The sequence below is a fragment of the Mastigoproctus giganteus genome, chromosome 7 (assembly GCF_048544385.1).
Source record: "Mastigoproctus giganteus isolate SK-2022 chromosome 7, ASM4854438v1, whole genome shotgun sequence".
NCBI lineage: Eukaryota > Metazoa > Arthropoda > Arachnida > Uropygi > Thelyphonidae > Mastigoproctus > Mastigoproctus giganteus.
Window position 1 is genome coordinate 157,309,282 of NC_143581.1, and position 23,024 is coordinate 157,332,305.

Sequence of the window (23,024 nt, forward strand, 5' to 3'; positions counted from 1 at the left end):
AAGATGAACCAAATGAGGAGCTGAGACACTTCATCACCAGAGAGATGGCAATGGCATTTCGTGAAATTGCATCCATAATGGCAAGGTTTGAGAAGGTGGATCCTCGCAGCGAACAATTCTTAAAAATTTACAGAGGAGTGAATGATATGTTTGCTTGCTACAAAGAAATCTACGATGAAAAGAAAAAAGCCACCGTCCAGTCATCCATTAACATGTTCTTTCATAAGGTTAGCGGCCGACCCCTTCTATGGCCCTCAACCTCCGCAGTGGCGTACTTATGAGCTGAAGACATCGATTCTGGCAACCATGCTCAAGAGGTAAAACTTACTGCCAGTATGCCTGTCTCCTCTCTTTTTTTTGTAATTTTATAATTTTTTTTAAATTGCACGCTTTTATAATTTTCCTTGCACATGAGATAAAAAATTCAATAAATAATTCTATTTACATGTTCACCGAACATTTCTATTTTGATTCAATCAATTTAGCGAACACAGTTGCAATTGCTGCACAAGCATGGGAGAAATTCCGACTTATGTAGTGTTCTGCGGAACGTAACCCTTATGTAAGTCGAGGAGTTCCTGTAATCTGAACTCAGATCATAAATCAAATCCACTTTTTTTTTCGTGCAGCATCAGTTCATTATCCCCCAGAATATTTCTTATTACTTCCTCCCAGGTGGTGAAATATTGTCATAAAGGAATACATGTAAACATGGATATTGTCAGGATGTAGATTTGAAACGTAGTGCCCAGTATATATGAGAGATCTGATATTTCAGAAGTATTTTTTCAGTGATGTGAAAGTATTCCAAAGTTCCAAAAACCTTTGCTATCACAGTTTAGAAAATATAGGTTGTACCAGTGTTTTATATAAATCATTTAATATTATGCTGAATTTATTTCTCTTAATTAAATAAACTATAACAATAAGATTAAAAAGTCATTACTGTTTTCAGGGATTTATAACTCTTCTCAGCCGTTACAATGGAACATTGGTTATAGCTGAACATGCCAATGAGAAATTAGTTCCAGGAACGCTGAATGCAATTACTGCAGCAAAGAAAATAGGAAATGAAGTAACTTGCCTTGTGGCTGCTGAAAATGTTACTCCAGTATGTTGTCTGTTCCAAAGTTTTTTTTTTTTTTAACCTTTCATAATTTAATTTTAATCTAATTTATTCACATTACAAGAAGCATTTGAAAAGTTCGTGGCATGAGTATGAAGAATTTATTTGAGGAGTGTGGTAACATGTTACTTTACAATATAGTCCCCTTTAGAGTTATACGCTTTTGTCACCAGTGCTGCAATCTAATGGATTGCAGCTTTGAAGAAAATTTTCTCTTGACCTCCAGGAATGCATCCACTTTAGCAATGATGTCACTGTTTGTGGGAAAATGGATGCCAACCATGTATTTTTTTTTTTTTTTTTTTTAATATTAGGAAATAGGTGAAAGTCTAATGGCACTAGAGTTTGTAAATATCAGGGGTGTTTTCCAACATTTCAAAGCTGCACCCATGGAAACGACAGACTTGTGAGCAGGCACATTGCCTTGGTGAAACAAGACTCCTTTGCTGAGTTTTCCTCAGCCTTTGATGTTTTTCCTACAAACACCTCATAAGGTCTGTATAATATGACCCCGTGGCTCTCTGACCTTTCTGAAGGTAGCACCACTCCATCAACCTCCCCAAAAAAACTGATGTCATCACCTTGGCAGCAGAAGAAATCAACTTGGCTTTCTTTAAAGGGGGGAAAAGAGCTGTTTCCACTCTTTAGACTACTCCTTTGTCTCTCTGGTTGAAAGTGATGGACCCACATCTCATCCATGGTTGCAAACCTTACAAGGAAATTTGCTGGATCTGCTTGAAAACAATGCAAATGCTCACTCAACTTTGGAGACCCATCGTGTTGACACTCTTTTCATAGCAAGAACTTCTGTTATTGAATGGCACACACATTCACACAAGATGCCCAAGATGCTGGCAATGAACTGTCACTCATTAATCACTCTTCACCAGATTATGCATACTGTCAACAACTTCTGGAGTGATGGATGTTGCAGGTCTTTCTCAGTGTGGGTCATCTCCCAGGCTCTCCCTCCCTCATTTAAATTCTTCTGTCCACTTAACCATGGAAAGCAAGCGGCATTCTGCCCTAATGTTGTAACTATATCCACACGGACTGCTTTTTGTCATTAGTCATGTTTATTTATTTTTTATTTTTTATTTTTTTTTTTTTACTAAATATCAAATGACTACACAGTGACTGATTTTGTCCATCTTTTCTCATTCACAGAATTTTGATTTCGGGTCCTGTAATTGAAAAACAGATGTAATTGAAACTTCATGAAACTTGGCGGTTACTATTTGAAGTGTTATACATTAAGTACAGAAGTTTCTAACACAGTATTACTACCTTTTTATACTCAGGCCATGTACTTTTCAAATCTCCCATGTATAATATTTTATACATTATTCAAGCCAATTTTCAGTATGTTTTTTTCACAGTATTGGCCTCTAATTTTGCATCTAAAAAGATAACTCCTGTATTGTTCAAAAAGTCCGAACCTGAAAGTTGAGTTTATAATATTAACTACAATTTAAAGAGTTAATATTTAAATACAAAAATTAAGTAATTCATGTGTTTACAAATGACTAACATTCTAAATCAGGATATTATAAGGACAACAATTAGCAGAACCAGTAGTGTTATGGATAAAAGAGTGTCCTGTACTTAAACGCATGTCACTGGGAAGAGAATTGATTAACTGAATGTTAAACTGAAACCTTAATTTTTACCTTCATAATCAACTTCTGCAGCATCCTCCAATCCATTTGGATTACAAATATCAAAGTAAATCACAGAATCTGTGTAAAGTAAAATTATTACTTTACATATGTGTTGTCCAGCTATGCTAAATGTAATCATAGTACCAATGATTAACATTTAGTAGTATTAATGACAAATCATGCAAGAAAGCAAGCTTGCATAAAATAGGTCCAAAAGAAATCCCACATTACCTGTCCATCCCCTCCAATAGTTTGCGTAGTTCTTCCTTGAATTTATTCAAACTATCCACTTCCACTACAACAGGTGGAAGTATGTTCCAACACTTGACCATCTGCTAGCTGAAGGCAAACTTCCACACATCTTCTACAATCATCCTTCCTCAACTTGAATTTATTCTCTCTCCTGTGTAGTAGTAGGGGCATGTCATGCAAGAAAGCAAGCTTATGAGCATCAGCCAAAAAAAAAAAAAAAAAAATTCACACAACCATTCCCTCTAAATGTTTGTCCAGTTCCTCCTTAAATTTATTTAACCTATCAACTTCCACAACGATAGATGGAAGTTAGTTCCAGCAATTAACCACCCGTTGGCTAAAGGAAAATTTCCGCACATCTATTCTACGGCTGTCTTTCCTCAATTTGAATTTATGCCCCCCTTAGGTTCATAATCTGAACAAGTGGAAGAATCCCATCAGAATTCAGTGTGCTCAACCCATTCAAGACCTTATACACCTCAATCAGATCACTGTGCAGGTGCCTAGTTTCCAGCCACTGTAATTTGCAGAATTTAAGCCTCCCTTGGTAAGAGGATCCCTTCATTCCCCTCACCAATCTTGTTGCCCTTCTCTGTACACGCTCAAGCAAATCTACATCCTTCCTAAAATGAGACCTCCAGACCTGTATGCAGTACTCAAGGCATGGCCTGACAATTGCCCTATACAAAGGGACAATCACCTCATTTTGTCTGCCAGCAAAATTCCTGTATATCATTGACAAAACACCATGACCTGCTCTGGCAGCCTGTCTGTATTGCTCATAAAACTTCATATCTGACTGCACAATTACTCCCAGGTCTTTTTCATTTTCTGCCACCTTAAGTATAGTACTGCAAAGTTGGTATGTTCCTCTAGAGTTACTTCTACCCATATGTAGTACTCTGCATTTGTCAATGTTAAACTTCAGTTGCCGCTTCTCAGCCCTTCTTCCCAAGATCCTGTGTTGCAGTAGCACACTGTCATTAACAACCCTGCCAACCTTTGTATCATCTGCAAACTTCAACACTAAGCCTAATATACCTTCATCAATATCATTGATAAATATACAAAACAACAGTGAACCCAACACCGAACCCTGTGGGACTCCACTAATAACATTAGTCCACGAAGCGCAGCGCCCATTGATTACCACCTTCTGTCTTCTCCCACTCAACCATCCTTTTATCCATTGTAGCAACTTACCATTAATATCATTCTGCTCCAATTTGTACAGTAGTCTTCCATGCGCAACAGTGCAAAAGCTTTCCTGAAATCCAAGTACTGTATATGATATCAAAATAATTTTTTGCATCCAGTTCCTTTGTAATAACCACATCATAATATCCTATAAAATTTGCCAGATAAGACTTTCCTTTAACAAACCCATGCTGTGTCTGAATTATTGCTGCAGTCTTGTCTAGATGATCCTGCACTGCATCTTTAACCAGTGACTCCATAATTTTACCCGGAACAGAAGTTAAACTAACTGGTCTGTAATTACTCGTGTCACCCTTCAATCCCCTTTGTGAATTGGGGATACATTTGCACATCTCCAGTCCGTGGGGACCTCCCCTGAGTTCAAGGATGCTCTCATAATTATGGCTAAGGGTTTGCTTAGTTTCTTTGCTGCCTCCTTTAATATATCTGGATAGATCCCAACCACCCCAGGTGCCTTTCTTATGTTTAACTTAGCAGTTTTTCCTCCACTTTGCTCTCAGTTATTACAAAATCGTTAAGCACCCTGCTACAATTTGTTAACCTTCTGGCATTTTCCATCCTTAATAACTCCTCATGTGTGAATATAGATGCAAAATACTCATTCAGTTTGATTGCTATCTGAGCAGGATCAACTGTAAAAAACAATCAATATCAAGTGGACCAATCAGATTCATCCCCTTCCTTTTAGAGTTTATATAAGTAAAGAAATCCTTGCTTTTTTTTCTTAGCATCCTTTGCCAAAGAATTCTCATATTCAGCCTTCACTTGCCTAACCTCCTTTGTGACTTGATTACAGACTAGCTTCTGTGTCTCCTGATAATTTACGTGCATCCCATGCATTTTTCTTCTCTGCCACGAGTCTCATTAGTTCATTTGACAACCATTTAGGCCTAAACCTTGAACAATATTTCTTAATAGGTATGAAACTTTTAGTGGCTTCCACGATTAATTCCTTGAATGCATTAGCATTAGTAGAGGCATTTGATGCAAGAAAGCAAGATTATGCAGCATCAGCCAAAAAAAAAAAAAAAAAAGTAACATAAATAAATAAAAATAACCACTTCCACTTCACCCCTCAGTTCGTTCGAAATACCTGTCCGGCTGAGCCTTAAACTTATTTAGGCTATCAACTTCCACGACAAGGGATGGAAGTCTGTTCCACCTACCAACCACCCGCTGGCTAAAGGCAAATTTCCGCACATCTATCGTACATCTGTCTTTCCTCAATTTGAATTTATGCCCTCTCAGGTGATTATTCTGAGCAAGAGGAAGAATCCCATCAGCATTGAGCATGCTCAAACCATTCAAGGCTTTGTACACCTCTATCAGATCACCTCGCTGGTGCCTAGTTTCCAGACACTGTAATTCGCAAAACTTAAGCCTTTCTTTGTAAGAGCACCCCTTTGTCCCATTCACCAATCTAGTTGCCCTTCTCTGTACTCGTTCCAGCAGCTCTACATCCTTCTTGAAATGAGGCCTCCAGGCCTGTATACAGTACTCAAGGTGTGGCCTGACCATTGCCTTATACAAGGGAATAATCACCTCCTTATCCCTGCTAGAAAAATTCCTATATATCATTGACAATACACCATGAGCTACTCTTGCAGCCCGTCTGCACTGCTCAGAGAACTTCATATCTGCCTGCACAACCACCCCCAGGTCCCTTTCACTCTCTACCACTGTCAGTGTAGTAGCACACAGTTGATACGTTGCTCTGGGGTTGCTGTTTCCCATATGTAGTACTTTACATTTGTCAATGTTAAACTTCATTTGCCACCTCGAAGCCCATCTGCTCAACCTTTCCAAATCCTGTTGCAGCAGCATAGTGTCAGTAGTGTCCTTGACAACCCTGCCAACCTTCGTATCGTCTGCAAACTTGGACATTAAGCCAGATATACCATCATCAATATCGTTTATAAATACAGAAAACAATAAAGGACCCAACACTGAACCCTGAGGGACTCCACTAATAACATTAGTCCACGATGAGCAGTGTCCATTGATTACCACTCTCTGTCTTCTCCCCCTCAACCACCTCTTTATCCATAGCAGCAATTTGCCTCCAATGCCACACTGCTCCAATTTGTGCAGCAGTCTTCCATGTGCAACAGTATCAAAAGCCTTTCTAAGATCCAAGTATATAATATCAAAGTTATTCCCTGCATCCAGTTCTTTTGTGACTGCATCATAGTATCCAATCAAATTGGTCAGGCAAGACTTCCCCTTAACAAAACCATGCTGTGTCCTAGCTATAACTGAAGTCTTGTCCAGATGATCCTGCAGTGCTTCTTTAACCAGTGCCTCCATTAATTTTCCGGGAACAGAAGTTAAACTCACAGGTCTATAATTACTTGTGTCAGCCTTTGATCCCCCTTTGTGAATTGGGTCACATTTGCACATCTCCAGTCCATGGGTACCTCCCCTGAGTCCAAGGAAGCTCTCATAATTATGGCTAAGGGTTTGCTTACTTCCTTTGCTGCCTCCTTTAATATAACTGGATAGATCCCATCCACCCCAGGTACTTTTCTTGTGTTTATCTTCAACAATTTCTCCTCCACTTTGCTCTCAGTTATTTCAAGATTCTCTAGCTTACTGGTAGAGTTGAATACACCTCTGGCATTCCCCTCGGTGAATAACTCCTCATGTGTGAATGTCGATGCAAAATATTCATTTAGTTTGTTAGCTACCTGAGGAGGGTCATCAACAGTTGACTCATCGATCTCAAGTGGACCAATCTGATTCATCCCCTTCCTTCTAGAGTTTACATAAGTAAAGAACTCTTTGCTGTTTTTCTTCGCATCCCTTGCCAAGGATCTCTCGTAATCTGCCTTCGCCTGCCTAACTTCCTTTGTAACTTGGTTACAGATCAACTTGTATCTATCATAGGCGTCTGTGTCACGTGTTAATTTGTATGTATCCCATGCATTTTTCTTCTCTGCCATATGCCTCATTAGTTCATCTGACATCCATTTAGGCCTAAACCTTGAACAATATTTCTTAGTTGGTATGTAAAGCCTAGTAGCTTCCAAGATAAGTTCTTTGAATGCTTCCCATTTTGAATTTGCTGTTGGCAATATCATCAGTTGATCCCACTGTATAGAATTTAAATACTGTCTCAGTCCATTGTAGTCGCCTTTACGAAAGCAATACCCCTTCCCTTTACCCCTAATGGTAGTTACCTCTTTGAGTAACTCCCACTTCAGCACACTGTGATCACTGCCACCTAGTGGTTCATTTATCTGCATATTCTTAATGCATGAAGAATCACTACTGATAATCAAATCAAGAGTATTACTCCCTCTTGTTGCCTCCCGAACATGCTGATGTAGAAAACAATCATCCAATAAATCCACAAAAGCCTTGCTACTGTGTGAGTGACCAGCCCCCAAATTCCAGTCAATATCTGGGAAATTAAAATCCCCCATTATAAGACTCTCTGATTTACTGGCCCACTCTATTTCTCCGAACAGTTTCTTATACTCATCAGAGTCATTAGGCCTATAGCACACTCCTACTCTCAATTTTGATCTCCCAATGCTTATGTCACACCAAACTGACTCGACACTGCACTGTCCAGCGATGTCGACTGGCTTCACTTCCTTGGATTTTGTGTTTTTTAACTAATAGCATAACCCCTCCTCCCTTCCTATCCTGTCTATCCTTTCTGTAGACATTGTACTCCCCAAATTCCAGTTCTGCATTCCTTATATCTGTGTGACACCACGTCTCTGAAATCCCCACAATATCTGCCTTTGATGTTTTGAGCAATACCTCAAATTCATCAAATTTATTTACTAAACTCCTAGCATTGGTGTACACACAAGTATACATGCACCTGTTCTTTTTCTTAGCTACCCTAACACAACCCATGTGTTTACTTGTACCCCAATGATTCCCAGCAGTCTCTGAAATATCCTGCATCTTATTTTCCAGGCTGCGGCTCATTCCAATAGAAGCAGTGCAAGAATCACTTTCACCTCTGCCAGTGGCTACTGTTAATCTATTAGTTCTTGTATCCCCCCAATCTAGCAGTTTTCCGACCCACCTAACACTGCCTCGATAGCATCAGCAAACATTCTTGCACCCTTTCTATTTAAGTGTATCCCATCCCTGTAGAAGCAGTCTCTCCTGTTAACAAGTACAGACCAGGCTGAAAAAAATTCTACCCCTTGAGCCCTGCACAATCTTTCCAGGGCCAAATTGATTGACAGGGCTCTCATCATATACTCCCTCCTATCGTGTCTGGGCAGAATTGCAGACACTTTCAATTTCAACCCTAATTCACGGCTTTTTTTCATCAATGACCTGTACTTGTCAAGTAATTCCGGTCCCACTTAGAATTCACTGTTGGTAACATCATCAGGTGATCCCACTGTACAGAATTTAAAATCTGTCTGAGACCACTGTAGTCACCTTTATGGAAGCAAAAACCCTTTCCTTTATCCCTGATGGTAATTATCTTTAAGTAAATCCCACATCAGTACACTATAATCACTGCCACCTAGTGGTCCCTTTATCTGCAAATTTTTAATACACGAATGATCTCTGCTGATAACTAGATCAAGAGTATTACCCTCTCTGGTTGCCTCTCGAACATGCTGCTGGAAAAAACAATCATCCAATAAATCCACAAAAGTCTTACTAGTGTGCAAGCTACCAAATCACAAGTTCCAGTCAATATCTGGGAAGTTAAAATCTCCCATTATAAGACATTCTGATTTACTAGCCCACTCTATTTCTCTGTACAATTGTTCATCATACTCATTCGAGTCATTAGGCCGATAACACACTCCTACTCTTAGTTTTGCTTTCGCAGTGCTTATGCCACACAAACTGACTCAACAATGCACTGTCGATTGTTATCAACTGAATGCACTTCTTTTGATTTTGTTTTTCTTAATTAACAGCAAAACCCCTCCTCTCTTCCTATCATGTCTATCCTTTCTGTACACATTGTACTCCCCAAATTCCAATTCTGCATTCCTAATATCTGTGTGACACCACATTTCTGATATCCCAACAATATCCACCTTTGATGTCTTGAACAGCACTTTAAATTCATCAAATTTATTTACTATACTTCTAGCATTCGTATACATGCACCTTTTCTTATTCTTAGTTACCCTAACACATCCCATATACCCACCTGTTTCACGATGACTACCATCAGTCCCTGAAACACCCAGCACCCCTCACTCCATGCTGCTGCTTATTCTAATAGAAGTAGTGCAAGAATCACCTTCACCTCTGCCTGTGGCTACTTTTAACCTTTTAGTCTGTGAATCCCCCCCCCCACAAGCTAGCAGTTTTCTGACCCATCTAACACTGCCTCGATAGCATCAGCAAATTTTCTTGCACCCTTTCTATTTAAGTGTATCCCATCCCTGTAGAAGCAATTTCTCCTGTTAACAAGCACAGACTATGCTGAAAATAATTCTACCCCTTGAGCCTTGCACATTCCCTCCAGGGCCGAATTGATTGACAAGGCTCTCATCATATAGTCCCTCCTATCGTGTCTAGGCAGAATTGCAGACACTTTCAAATTTAACCCTAACTCACGACTTTTTTGCATCATTGACCTGTACTTGTTAAGTAAATCTGCAGATCTCCTATTCTTAATATCATTGGTGCCAACGTGTACAACAATATCACCCTTTGTGCCCTTAAAAGATGATATATGCTTCACAATATCATCATCTTTTGCCCCTAGCAGACATACCCTGGTCCTATTCCATCTATCCTTTTGACACAATATATTACCCGTCTCCCTGACAATAGAGTCACCAACAATAACTAGTTCCTTTGGGACCAGCGCAAAGTGAGGCAGAAGAAGAATCCTATCCATTCAAAGCCTTAAACACCTTAATCAGATTACTTTTGCAGGTACCTTGTTTTTAGGCAGCAATTTGCAGAAATGAAGCTTCTGCCAAAAGAAATTCCCACAAAACGAAATATTCATACTATTCTCATTCCCCCAAGGTAATCATCCAATTTTGCTTTAAAGTTATTCACATTTACTGCATCTGCTACCATTGGAAGCAACTTATTCCATTGGTCAACAACCTGCTGCTCATAGGTGAACTTCATGAGATCCATTCTTTACTCATTGAGATTTTATATTTATGTCCCCTGGTTTGTATCTCACCTACAAGGAAGAGCAAACCTTCCTCATTCATTTTTCTCAATCCCTTCATGCCTTCTACAACTCAGTTAGATCTCCCCTTAGATATGTAGTTATCAAACTTTGTAGTCCAAACACCTAAGCCACTCTTCATATGTGCATCACTTTGCACTTGTCACCAATCTGGTCATCCTTCTCTGAACCATGTCCAGAACTTATGCCTTTTTTAGGTTCGGTCTCCAGACATAAATACAATATTCCAAAATGTAGTATAACCAAATAATGATGTCCTTCTCCCTACTAGCAAAGGTCCTATAAATCAGATAGGACACCATGTGCCTTCCTAGGCATGGAAGGCACCATGCCTAGGAAATTTTCAAGTTAGGTTGAATCATAACACTCGGGTCATGTTTGTCTTGAACCAATTTTAGCTTCTTTTTCTCCCTACCTATCTTATATGTGACTCCAGGATTTCTGTTCCCCAAATGTAAAACCTTTCATTTAGTAGAATTAAACTACCATCCTTCCCATGTTCAAATCATCAGCAAACTTTGAAAGCTTACCTTGAATACCCGTGTCAGTATCATTTATGAAAATTAGAAGGAGGGAACCCAACACTTCTCCCTGAAGAATGACCATTTATGACAAACCTCCACTCTTTTAGTCAGCATCAGTCTTTCAAAGTAACTCCACCTTCTTTCAGTCTTTATAGCAGTCTGCCACGAAGGACTGCGTCAAAAGCTTTACTGAAGTCTAGATGTATAATGTCAAAATTGCTTAATAACTGCTTAATAATTTACCAGATTGGTCAGGCATGACCTCCCCACAACAAACCCATGATTGGATCTATTCAAGATTCCATTCTTGTCCAGATGGTCCTGAATGGCACCCTTAACCATACTCTATGGTCCTCCTTACCATAGAAGTCAAACTGACTGGCCTATAGTTACCTACTTACCCCTTTGGCATGACCTTTGTGGATTGCGGAGACATTAGCACTTCTCCAATTCGAGGGGAATCTTCCTGGATTCCATTGATGCTCTCATTAGCATTTCCAATGGTTTAATACACTCATATGCAGCCTTTTTCAACAAAATGCATACCATTTTCCTCTGGTGTTTTTCCCTCTTTTAATTTTTAAGTTTTTCTAGGAAATGCTTGTTTGAGATAATTATATCACTGATTTTACAGCAGTGTGATGCCTTAACAGTCCCCAGAGTTTCAAGCTTGCTTTCAACTGTAAATATTGATCAGAAGTATCTCTTCAAATCATCTGTCATGTTTGCTAGGCTTTCTATAGACTTTCCATTGCAACTGATTAAGGGACCTATTGGATTTTCTGCTTTCTTTCTTATGTTCATGTATGAGAAGAACTCCTTATCCCCAGTCTTAGTTTTTGCTAATGCTTTCTCATATTACATATTTGTTACATATTCTCTTATAATGCTCATACAAATTGAAATCACATGATTGTCTAACTGTCCTATGCGTGTTTCTCCTGCTCGGTCAAGCTCTTAACCTCACACAATTCATCCATTTTGGTGTCTTACTTTTATGGAATTTGACCAGTGGTATGAATATGTTTGTAACTTCACGTATAAATCCCTTGAATGTTTCCATAATGTATTTATATACAATAATCGCTCTAGTTAATGAAGCCCAAGAAGTATCTCATTCATTTATAGTTCCCTCTCTTGAAATTGAATCTCTCACCTTTACCTTTGACTATGTAGGTTTCTTTAGATACAATCCATTTTATGGTATTGTGAACACTGCCTGTTATTGGTTCCTCCACTGCCTAGGATCCTCATAGCATAAGCTGATCAGCCGTGTTAGGGTTACAAAGATTTAAAAAAAAAAAAAAAAAAAAGGTGCACATGTACTTGCATTGTATACTAATGCATAGTAAATAAATTTGAATTGGGAGTAAATGGTTGTCATCCAATGTGCACATTATAGGAATGTCAGAAAAATGGTGTCTCCTAAACATAAGAGATGCAGGATGGTAAGTCACACTGTTGAATAAGAACACAAAATCCAAGTGCACTTGGTTGATGTGGTCTGTTAGGATAATGTGAATCACTTTGGTGTGATAAGTAAGGTGGAAAACAAAAATGAGAGCAGGAGTATCTTATAAGCCAAATGACTTATGAATAACTATATATACAAGCAGAGTATGTCATTAAATCAGAATGTCTTAGAATGAGGGATATTAACTTTCCAGATATTGAGTGGAAAACTTGTAGAATATTCACTTGCACATTAGCAGAACTTTCACCATTACCTTTTCGGCTTACAATTGCCCTGAGATATTTATGTCCTTTTGCTTGATGATGTTTCTATCAACTGGGGTGTCTTTTATTATCTTCTATACGTGTCATCAACAGCAATTCCATACACATGAACAATTCTTGAATGCTGCATAGATGACTTTATGGTGCCCTTCTTTACACAAATGGTGTGTACTGTGGATTTATTGATTCCAATTGCACATCCTATGTCTGCACTTTGTCCAGCTTCAATCCTTTAGATAATTTCAAGCTTTTTCTCTAAGCTCATCATCTTTCTTTTCTCCTCCATGGGTCCAGGCATAGTTATACTTTTGTAATTTTTACTAGATGCAGAAATTACGTAGAACAATTTTAAACAGTACACACAAGTTGAAAGACAATGCTTATGATAGGTGTGCTTAATGATGACTACCCTCCATGATGATTTTAACAACCAATTCTACGACTGTTAAAAACTCAACATCACTTGTAAACCAGAAGACCAAGGAAGTACATAATGCATTGTTTCTCATTAAGCTGTGTGTGTCAGACATCTGCACGGTACAGCAAGTCTGCAGCATCACATACTAATAGTGTTATTAATATGATAATCACTTCATATTTTGAAAGAACAGCACGCTATAATTCACATCATGTGGACACAATATTTTAACCACAATTTCAATGCCGCTTTTTTATATATATATATGAAATTTGCATATATCTTAATTTTGCTTCACCTACAAAAAGTACAGATATCTAAAAATAATTTGTGCAAATTTGAATTTGCACACATATCTCATGCACAAGGAGGATAAAAAATTTTAATTGCTCACTTCACCCTTTGATCTTCCTTTTGAATTGAGGATACATTCACATGTCTCCAGTCCATGGGGATCTCCCCTGAATCCAAGGAAGCTGTCATATATTTGGCTAAAGGTTTGCTTATTCCTTTTGCTGCCTCTCTTAATATTAGCATTAGTAGAGGCATATGATGCAAGAAAGCAAGCTTATGCAGCATCAGCCAAAAAAAAAAAAAAAACTTTCACTTCAATCCTCCGTTCGTTCGAAATACCTGTCCAGCTGAGCCTTAAATTTATTTAGGCTATCAACTTCAACAACAACAGATGGAAGTTTGTTCCAGCGATCAACCACCCATGGGCTAAAGGCAAATTTCCGCACATCTATTCTACAACTCTTTCCTCAATTTGAATTTATGTCCTCTCAGACAATTAATCTGGGCAAGAGGAAATCTCCCATCAGCATTAATCATGCTCAAACCATTCAAGGCCTTATACACTTCAATCACATCACCTTGCAGGTGCCTAGACTCCAAGCACTGTAATTTGAAGAACTTCACCCTTTCTTCGTAAGAGCAACCCTTTGTTCCATTCACTAATCTTTTCGCCCTTCTCTGTACTCGTTCCAACAGCTCTACATCCTTCTTAAAATGAGGCCTCCAGACCGGTATACAGTACTCAATGTGTGGCCTGACCATTGCCTTATACAAGGAAATAATCACCTCCTTATCCCTGCTGAAAAATTCCTGTATATCATTGACAAGACACCATGAGCTACTCTTGCAACTCGTCTCCACTGCTCAGAGAACTTCATATCTGTCTGCACAATTACCCCCAGGTCCTTTTCGTTCTCTACCACTGTCAGTGTAGTACCACAGGGTTGATACGTTGCCCTGGGGTTGCTGTTTCCCATATGTAGTACTTTACATTTGTCAATGTTAAACTTCATTTGCCACCTCTCAGCCCATCTGCTCAACCTTTCCAGATCCTGTTGCAGCAGCATAGCATCAGTAGTGTCCTTAACAACCCTGCCAACCTTTGTATCGTCTGCAAACTTGGACATTAAGCTTGATATACCATCATCTGTATTATTTATAAATACAGAAAACAATAATGGACTCAACACTGAACCCTGAGGGACTCCACTAATGATATTAGTCCATAATGAGCAGTGTCCATTGATTGCCACTCTCTGTCTTCTCCCCCTCAACCATCCCCTTATCCATAGCAGCAATTTGCCTCCAATGCCACACTAGTCCAATTTATGCAGCAGTCTTCCATGTGCAACAGTATCCAAAGCCTTTCTAAGATCCAAGTATATAATATCAAAGTTATTCCCTGCATCCAGTTCTTTTGTGACTGCATCATAGTATCCAATCAAATTGGTCAGGCAAGACTTTCCCTTAACAAAACCATGCTATGTCCGAGCTATAACTGAAGTCTTGTCTAGATGATCCTGCAGTGCTTCTTTAACCAGTGCCTCCATTAATATTCCTGGAACAGAAGTTAAACTCACATGTCTATAATTATTTGTGTCAGCCTTCAATCCTCCTTTGTGAATTGGGGTCACATTTGCACATCTCCAGTCTATGGGTACCTCCCCCGAGTCCAAGGAAGCTCTCATAATTATGGCTAAGGGTTTGCTTACTTCCTTTGCTGCCTCCTTTAATATAACTGGATAGATCCTATCAACCCCAGGTGCCTTTCTTGTGTTTATCTTCAACAATTTCTCCTCCACTTTACTCTCAGTTATTACAAGATTATCTAACTTACTGCCAGAGTTGAATACACCTCTGGCATTCCCCTCGCTGAATAACTCCTCATGTGTGAATGTCGATGCAAAATATTCATTTAGTTTGTTAGCTACCTGAGCAGGATCATCAACAGTGTAATCATCAATATCAAGTGGACCAATCTGATTCATCCCCTTCCTTCTAGAGTTTACATAAGTAAAGAACTCTTTGCTGTTTTTGTTTGCAACCTTTGCCAAAGATTTCTCGTAATCTGCCTTCGTCTGCCTAACCTCCTTTGTAACTTGGTTACAGATCAACTTATATCTATCATAGGCTTCTATGTCACATTTTAATTTTTATGTATCCCATGCATTTTTCTTCTCTGCCCTATGTCTCATTAGTTCATCTAACATCCATTTAGGCCTAAACCTTGAATAGTATTTCTTAGTTGGTATGTAAAGCCTAGTAGCTTCCAGGATAAGTTCTTTGAATGCTTCCCATATTGGATTTACTGTTAGTAACATCATCAGTTGGTCCCACTGTATAGAATTTAAATACTGTCTCAGACCATCGTAGTCGCCTTTATGAAAGCAAAAACCCTTCCCTTTACCCCTGATGGTAGTTACCTCTTTGAGTAAATCCCACTTCGGCAAACTGTGATCACTGCCACCTAGTGGTTCCGTTATCTGCAAATTCTTAATGCATGAAGAATCACTACTGATAATCAAATCAAGAGTATTACTCCCTCTAGTTGCCTCCCGAACATGCTGATGTAGAAAACAATCATCCAATAAATCCACAAAACCCTTGCTAGTGTGTGAGTGACCAACCCACAAATTCCAGTCAATATCTGGGAAATTAAAATCCCCCATTATAAGACTCTCTGATTTACTGGCCCACTCTATTTCAGAGTGGTTTGAATTTTCTGTTGGTAACATCATCAACCTATAGGCATATAGCACACTCCTACTCTCAATTTTGATCTCCCAATGCTTATGTCACACCAAACTGACTCGACAGTGCACTGTCCAGCGATGTCAACTGGCTTCACTTCCTTGGATTTTATGTGTTTCTTAACTAATAGCATAACCCCTCCTCCCTTCCTATCCTGTCTATCCTTCCTGTGTACACATTGTACTCCCCAAATTCCAGTTCTGCATTACTTATATCTGTGTGACACCGCGTCTCTGGTATCCCAACAATATCCGTCTTTGATGTTTTGAGCAATACCTCAAATTCATCAAATCTATTTACCAAACTCCTAGCATTGGTGTACACGCAAGTATACATACACCTGTTCCTATTCTTAGCTACCCTAACACAACCCATGTGTTTACTTGTACTGCAATGACTCCCATCAGTCTCTGAAATATCCTGCATCTTGTTTTCCAGGCTTCTGCTCATTCCAATAGAAGCAGTGCAAGAATCACTTTCACCTCTTCCAGTGGCTACTGTTAATCTATTAGTCCTTGTATCCCCCCAAGCTAGCAGTTTTCTGACCCACCTAACACTGCCTCGATAGCATCAGCAAATATTCTTGCACCCTTTCTATTTAAGTGTATCCCATCCCTGTAGAAGCAGTCTCTCCTGTTAACAAGTACAGACCAGGCTGAAAAAAATTCTACCCCTTGAGCCTTGCACAATCTTTCCAGGGCCGAATTGATTGACAAGGCTCTCATCGTATACTCCCTCCTATTGTGTGTGGGTAGAATTGCAGACACTTTCAAATTCAACTCTAATTGACAGCTTTTTTTCAACAGTGACCTTTACTTTTTAAGTAATTCTGCCAGTCTCCTACTCTTAATATCATTAGTGTTAACGTGTACAACTATATCACCTTTTGTGCCCTTAAAAGATATCCGCTCTACAACATCATCAACCATTGCCCCTGGCAGACATACCCTGGTCCTGTTCCACCTATCCTTTTTGCAAAGCATGTTCCCCGTTTCCCTGACAATAGTCACCAGCAACTACTAGTTGCTGTGGGACCTGTGCATTCTGCCTTGGGGGTTTGCCGTTGTGTTGCGTGATGGCCAAGTGGCAACTCCAGTGTTGATGTGGGCAGCTAAGAGCTTGATGTGCCCCTCAATTTAGATCCTTCAAGGCCATCTACCATGTCCTTGAAGCTCCCATATAGGCCCATAACAACGCTGAGTTGTCGCCTGATTTCGTTACACTCCTTGCATCGCGCACACACAAAGACATCCCCCATGGCAATATCAAATCCCGTACCCAATTGCTCCACAAACATCATGCAAGCAGTGCATTTTAAAAGGCTGTGATTCAGAGGGCAACTGCCCCCCCTCAGTTCTCCCCTGAGCCACAGCACTCCCATTAGCTTGAGCCTTTTGCTTTGCTGCTCTGGTCTGAATCATGATTTCGATTTAATTTCAATAAAATTTCAATTTCAGTACAAAATTATAACCCTAAACTTGTATCCCAACACAGTTATAACACTATATATATTTTTGAATATCGAGTATTATCTACGATAATACTCGATATTCAAATATATATGGCTAGGAATACAATAAAAGAGTATATCAATGGAATGCCAATTGCAAACTGCTACCTCTGGAGCAGAATACAGCCACCATTCGTCAAGTTTTTACATTATTTACGAAGTAAAGTTCTGCAAACAACAGTACATGACATAATTTATTCAACTAGAAGTTACACTTAGGATAGCAAAAACTGCTAAGGGCTGAAGACAAAAATATACACAAATGCTATGTGATTTATGGAGAAATCGTGTTATTTAGCTTCAGCACTATGGTAGGCCGGACAGTTTGGCTTTGATTTAGTTTTCTCAAAACTCGGTAAATTCTTTGGCATCAGAAATAAATACATTGGAAGGTTAGTAAATCGGTAGGACTGAAGTAATGGCCACCAAAAGAAAAAAAAAATTATACAGTTGAAGAAAAGTTAAAGATTATAGAAGGAATTTAGAGTGGCAAAACAAAATGCAGTATTTCATGAGTGTGGAATTCCAGAAGTTATGATCAGTGATTGAATGAAAGAGGAAGAAAAATTGAGCTCATTCGTAAACTCCATAGAAGATGAAGTAGGCGTTCGAAGAAAGAATACTAGACTTTGTGACAATAGTGGTGGGACCAATTCTTATACAGTGGTTTCTAGAGAAGCATAGTGAAGGAGTGCCAATAAATACACTAATTTTGAAGGCACAGGCACTTAAATGTCATAAGCTACTCGGTGGAGATGATGATGCATTTGAAGCTTCTGAAAGGTGGCTGTGAGATGAAAGGCTTATCATAGGATATCCCAGGTTAGTCCTGTAGCTAAATCTGCATTTGGTGACATTACAGCAGCAGAAGCCTTTTCCAAATTTCTGCATAATGTGATTCAAAATGGCATATTCTTGTACAATTGTACAATTGCAACAAAACAGCGCGGTACTATAAATTTCTCCTTGACAAGTCATGGGATATTAAAAAGGCATCCAGCAAAGCAGGCATGAAAATTAACAAAGAGAGAATGTGTAACACAGTAATTCTCAAACATTATTGGAAATCACAAGCTACAAAGTCATTATGCATCTGTAAAAAAAATTGAAGTCCTTGGTGTTTTAAGCACATCAACATAATCTCTGCCTGTGATTTATAAAAATAGTTCCAATGCTTGGATGACAAGCAACATTTTTGTTTCATGGTTTGAAAGTGAGTTTGTACCATTGGTTAGATGCCACTTGCTTTCCAAAAAAAGCTCCATTACTGTTAGCTTTTTCCAAAAAAAGCTCCATTACTGTTAGCTTTTTCCAAAAAAAGCTCCATTACTCCATGAAGAAAAAGCTCCATTACCGTTGAATCGCTGCCCAGCTCATCCATCAGCTGATGTTCTGAAACCAAAATATGGCAAGATCGGAGTCACATTTCTGCCAGGAAACACCGGCACTAATTCAGCCCATGAATCAGGGCATTATTCAAGCCTTCAAAGCCTCCTATCATGGTGAGCTACTTGCTGGTGTTATGAACTCAGAAATTTAAGTTCTAGAATTTCTGAAAACTTTAACACTGAAAGACATTGCATACAATATTGGATTAGTGTAGGAGAAAGTAAGCTCAACAGCAACTGAAAACTACTGGAAAAATGTATTGGAAAAGACGAGATCACTGATAATAAACCTGAATTAGCAGCATTCTCAGAACAAAAAGCAAAAGCTTCTTGGATGCAGGCAGATTTAGAAGCTCCAGTTATGCATTACCCGAATGAGGAAGAAATCTCACCCTATGAGAACAGTGGGAAGACAATTGACAAACAGAAGACCAGTGATATAAGGGAGTGACTCAGAAGATAACATGGATGACTCGTGTAAGGAAACACACCGGAAATTAACAGAGTGCTTGTAAACATTAATGAGGTGATGGCATAGTTAGAGTGATAGCGAAAATCTTCATTTATTGAATATTAAGAACTGTGTACTGAAAAAATGTTGTCGTCAGTTCTAGCAAACTAAATTACATAACTATTTCAGAATGGTGCGTAAAATGTAAATCCAGCAGCATTGTGCATTTTATAAAGTAAAGGGAATGATATAACCTTTAATACTTTGTTTTAGTCTGTATACTTATAAAATATTAGTAAATGAAGTATTTATTTAATAAGTAAAGTGTATTTATATTAAAAAAAAAACTGAAAAAATGTTAAAATTAAAAAAATGCTTAAGCAATCTTTGCACTGCATATACTGCCTATTTTCTAGGTAATTGTTATTGCTGTTCTTTTATTGCTAAATTGACTTTTACATACAATATTTCTCATTATATATATATTTACAGCCAAGGTTCCGATAGATTTCAGTTAGCGAGTGGTGGTGAATTTTTTTTTTTTTTTTTTGTTTTGTTTTGCTTTGGCAGGAAGCATTAACAGGTCCTTCGCAGTCGAGTCTAGGCTCAGGGTGCGATTTTTATTGTGGTACCCGTAAAGCATGTTATTTCTTGTCTTTGTTCTATGCACGGTGGTTATTTAGTAGTAGTAGGAATTGAAGGCTGTTGTTGTCGTTAGTACTTCCCGACAAAGCGGCGGAATTAGTATTCTTAAATTTGTTCATCTTTTTTTCCTTTTTCTGCTGTTGTCCCTGTAGCTGCTAGCAAAACAAGGGTATTAACAGTGTCTTATATTTTTGAACACTACTTTTAAGCCAATGTTTTATATTTGTTAAATTTTCTGTTGCGAACAAAACTCCAGGCTTAGACTCGACCACAAAGGACCCGTTAATGCTTCCCGCCAAAACAAAACAAAAAAAAAAATTTCACCACCATCACCACTTGCAAACTGAAATCTATTAGAACCTGGATCGAAAATATCAATGTGCGTATAATGTTTAATTGTTCATCCTAGAATAGCATAAATGCAGCATTGTTTTGCAATGGAAAATTTAACAAATATAGAACATTGGCTTAAAAGTAGTGTTCAAAAATATAAGACACTGTTAGCAGCTACTGGGACAACAGCAGAAAAAGAAAAAAAGATGAACAAATTTAAGAATACTAATTCTACCGCTTTATTGGGAAATACTAATGACAATAACGGCCTTCAGCCTTAAATTCCTACTACTACTACTAAATAATCACCATGCATAGAACAAAGACAAGAAATAACACACTGTACGGGTATCACAGTAAAAATCACACCCCAGGCTTAGACTCAACCGCGAAGGACCCGTTAATGCTTCCCGCCAAAACAAAACAAAAAAAAAATTTCGCCACCACTCGCAAACTGAAATCTATCGAAACCTGCACCAAATATATCAATGCCGCGTATAATGTTTAATTGTCCTTCTTCCTACAATAGCATTAATGCTGCATAAACGCAATATTGTTCGCAACAGAAAATTTAACAAATATAGAACATTGGCTTAAAAGTAGTGTTCAAAAAAGAAAAAAAAAATATATATATATATATATCCTTTATTGTCAATTTAAAAAAAAAAAAATAACCACACCATTTATCCTTACTTTTTTTTTCCTGCAGATAGTATCACAACTACAGAAAGCCGAAGGTATAAAGAAAATTATTGTAGCAGAACATAATTTATTCAAGGGACTCTTGCCAGGTAAACACAGTTTCTGTATAATATGGAATTCCTCATTTCCTGGTTTCACCTGTTACAAACATGATATTTTAGTGACTTCTTGCAGGTGTAGTCTCTATACAGTTATAAAATAACTGTATAGAGACCATAGAAATTTATATTTCTGTGGCTGTCAATTTTGATTAGTATCCATATACAGTAGAATGTCAATTATCCGAACTAATTGGGACCAGGGTTGGTTCGGTTAATCAAATAGTTTGGATAATCAAACATACATGACAATACCCAGTTTATATGAAACAGTGTAATTAGGCCTACAATTAAATTATTGTATGCACAGTTATTACTACTGTATTTTGAAATATGAAGTATTATAAAAAATAATCGATTTAGGAAATGGTTTGTAAATAATAACTAAAATGTTTTGAAGAAACAATGTATATTATTTATTTTGAACTTACCTAATTGTTTTTCATGATTTCAACTATATAAATCACACTTCACTTTTTTTTTTACATAAACAGAAATAAGAAAACTCAAGTAATTGCACACAAATAAGAGTATAATGAAATTTGGGAAGGTTTATTTTTTAAAATATGTAATCTTGAATTTTTATTTGAACCATATGAGATTGTCTTTTTTTTTTCGTAGTGAGGTCTCTTTTCCTCTAATAGCAGCATCTCCGTAGAACTGCATTCAGACTTGCTCACACCATAGCATTTCAGTTTCTAGTGCAGTGAAGGCCTCTGCATGAGTGGGCCCACTTCCTCTTTGTTATTAAAATCACATTGGAAAGTTAGCACATTCTTCATCCTGGACGAATGCAAGAATTTCTTCCTTCAGTTAAAATATGATAACCAGGATCATCAGCATCCTTGTTTAACCATGCCTCTGCATCATCTTGCCCACACTAGGAAAACCCAGGAATCCCTTGAAATAAAGTTATAATCTCACCTACGTCTTCGTTCAAATCTTGCACACGTATGACCTTCTCTTCGGCAGCACCCCAAAGTTTATGCCATGCCTTTTTCAGATTTCCCTCCAACAACATGTTCCAGGCATCTGCTAAAGGCACCTCCGTAGCCAGGTGGGAAGGAGCAGCAGTGCGTAGCACACGCTTCTTGATTAGACCGGGGTTCGAGCCGGTCACCACCAAATACGGATGATGTGGAAAGGTCAGGAAATGACCACCACATATTCCCAGAGCAATATGGCCTTGGTTGCTAATGCTCCTAAAACCCAAATAACAAAACAACAACAACAAGCATCTGCTAACATATAGTAACAATCCTTAATGTTGAACTTTTTTGAAAACTCAACCATGCTTTCTTTATTTCCCTCTAGTAGCAGCAAGCGACGCAAGACTTGTTTTTGTGCATCTTTTTTAGTTTTTCTATAACACCTTAATCCTTTGATTGCAGCAGGACTGCAACATTTTGCAGTAAAAACCTGACAATGAAGTTCTCGTCAATTGAACTCTGTTTTTCAAGAGGAGGGTGGGACGGTACATTGTTGATAATAAGCAAAACGTTACCAGCTTTACCCTCATTTTCTCGCCTCTTCACACTAGGAATAAAATCTTGGCTAAACCCATCCAAAAAAATGTTGGACACCATAACTGTAATATGCTGTTTGTTAGCTTTGAAACCAGGAGCAGCCATTTTGTGTCGCGATGCAAGTGATTTAAGCGGGAGTGACTTCCAAATAGCATTAGCTGAGGCATATGATGCAAGAAAGCAAGCTTATTCAGCATCAGCCAAAAAAAAACTTCCCATTTCACCTATCCGGTCAC

General features: G+C 38.3%; 1 protein-coding gene across 2 annotated transcripts in view; it reads left to right on the plus strand.

Annotated features, from left to right (window-relative positions):
* Nucleotides 1-23,024, plus strand: part of wal (electron transfer flavoprotein subunit alpha wal) — a 227,918-nt gene that overhangs the window by 5,697 nt on the left and 199,197 nt on the right. For both annotated transcript variants that reach the window (XR_016547165.1, XM_090377145.1), the window contains exons 2-3: nt 956-1,111; nt 21,172-21,253. Coding sequence is in view for 1 of the 2 variants with exons in the window: in XM_090377145.1 (XP_090233271.1) it covers nt 956-1,111; nt 21,172-21,253 (238 nt within the window). In the remaining variant the exon portion in view is untranslated. The remainder of the gene's footprint in view (nt 1-955; nt 1,112-21,171; nt 21,254-23,024) is intronic.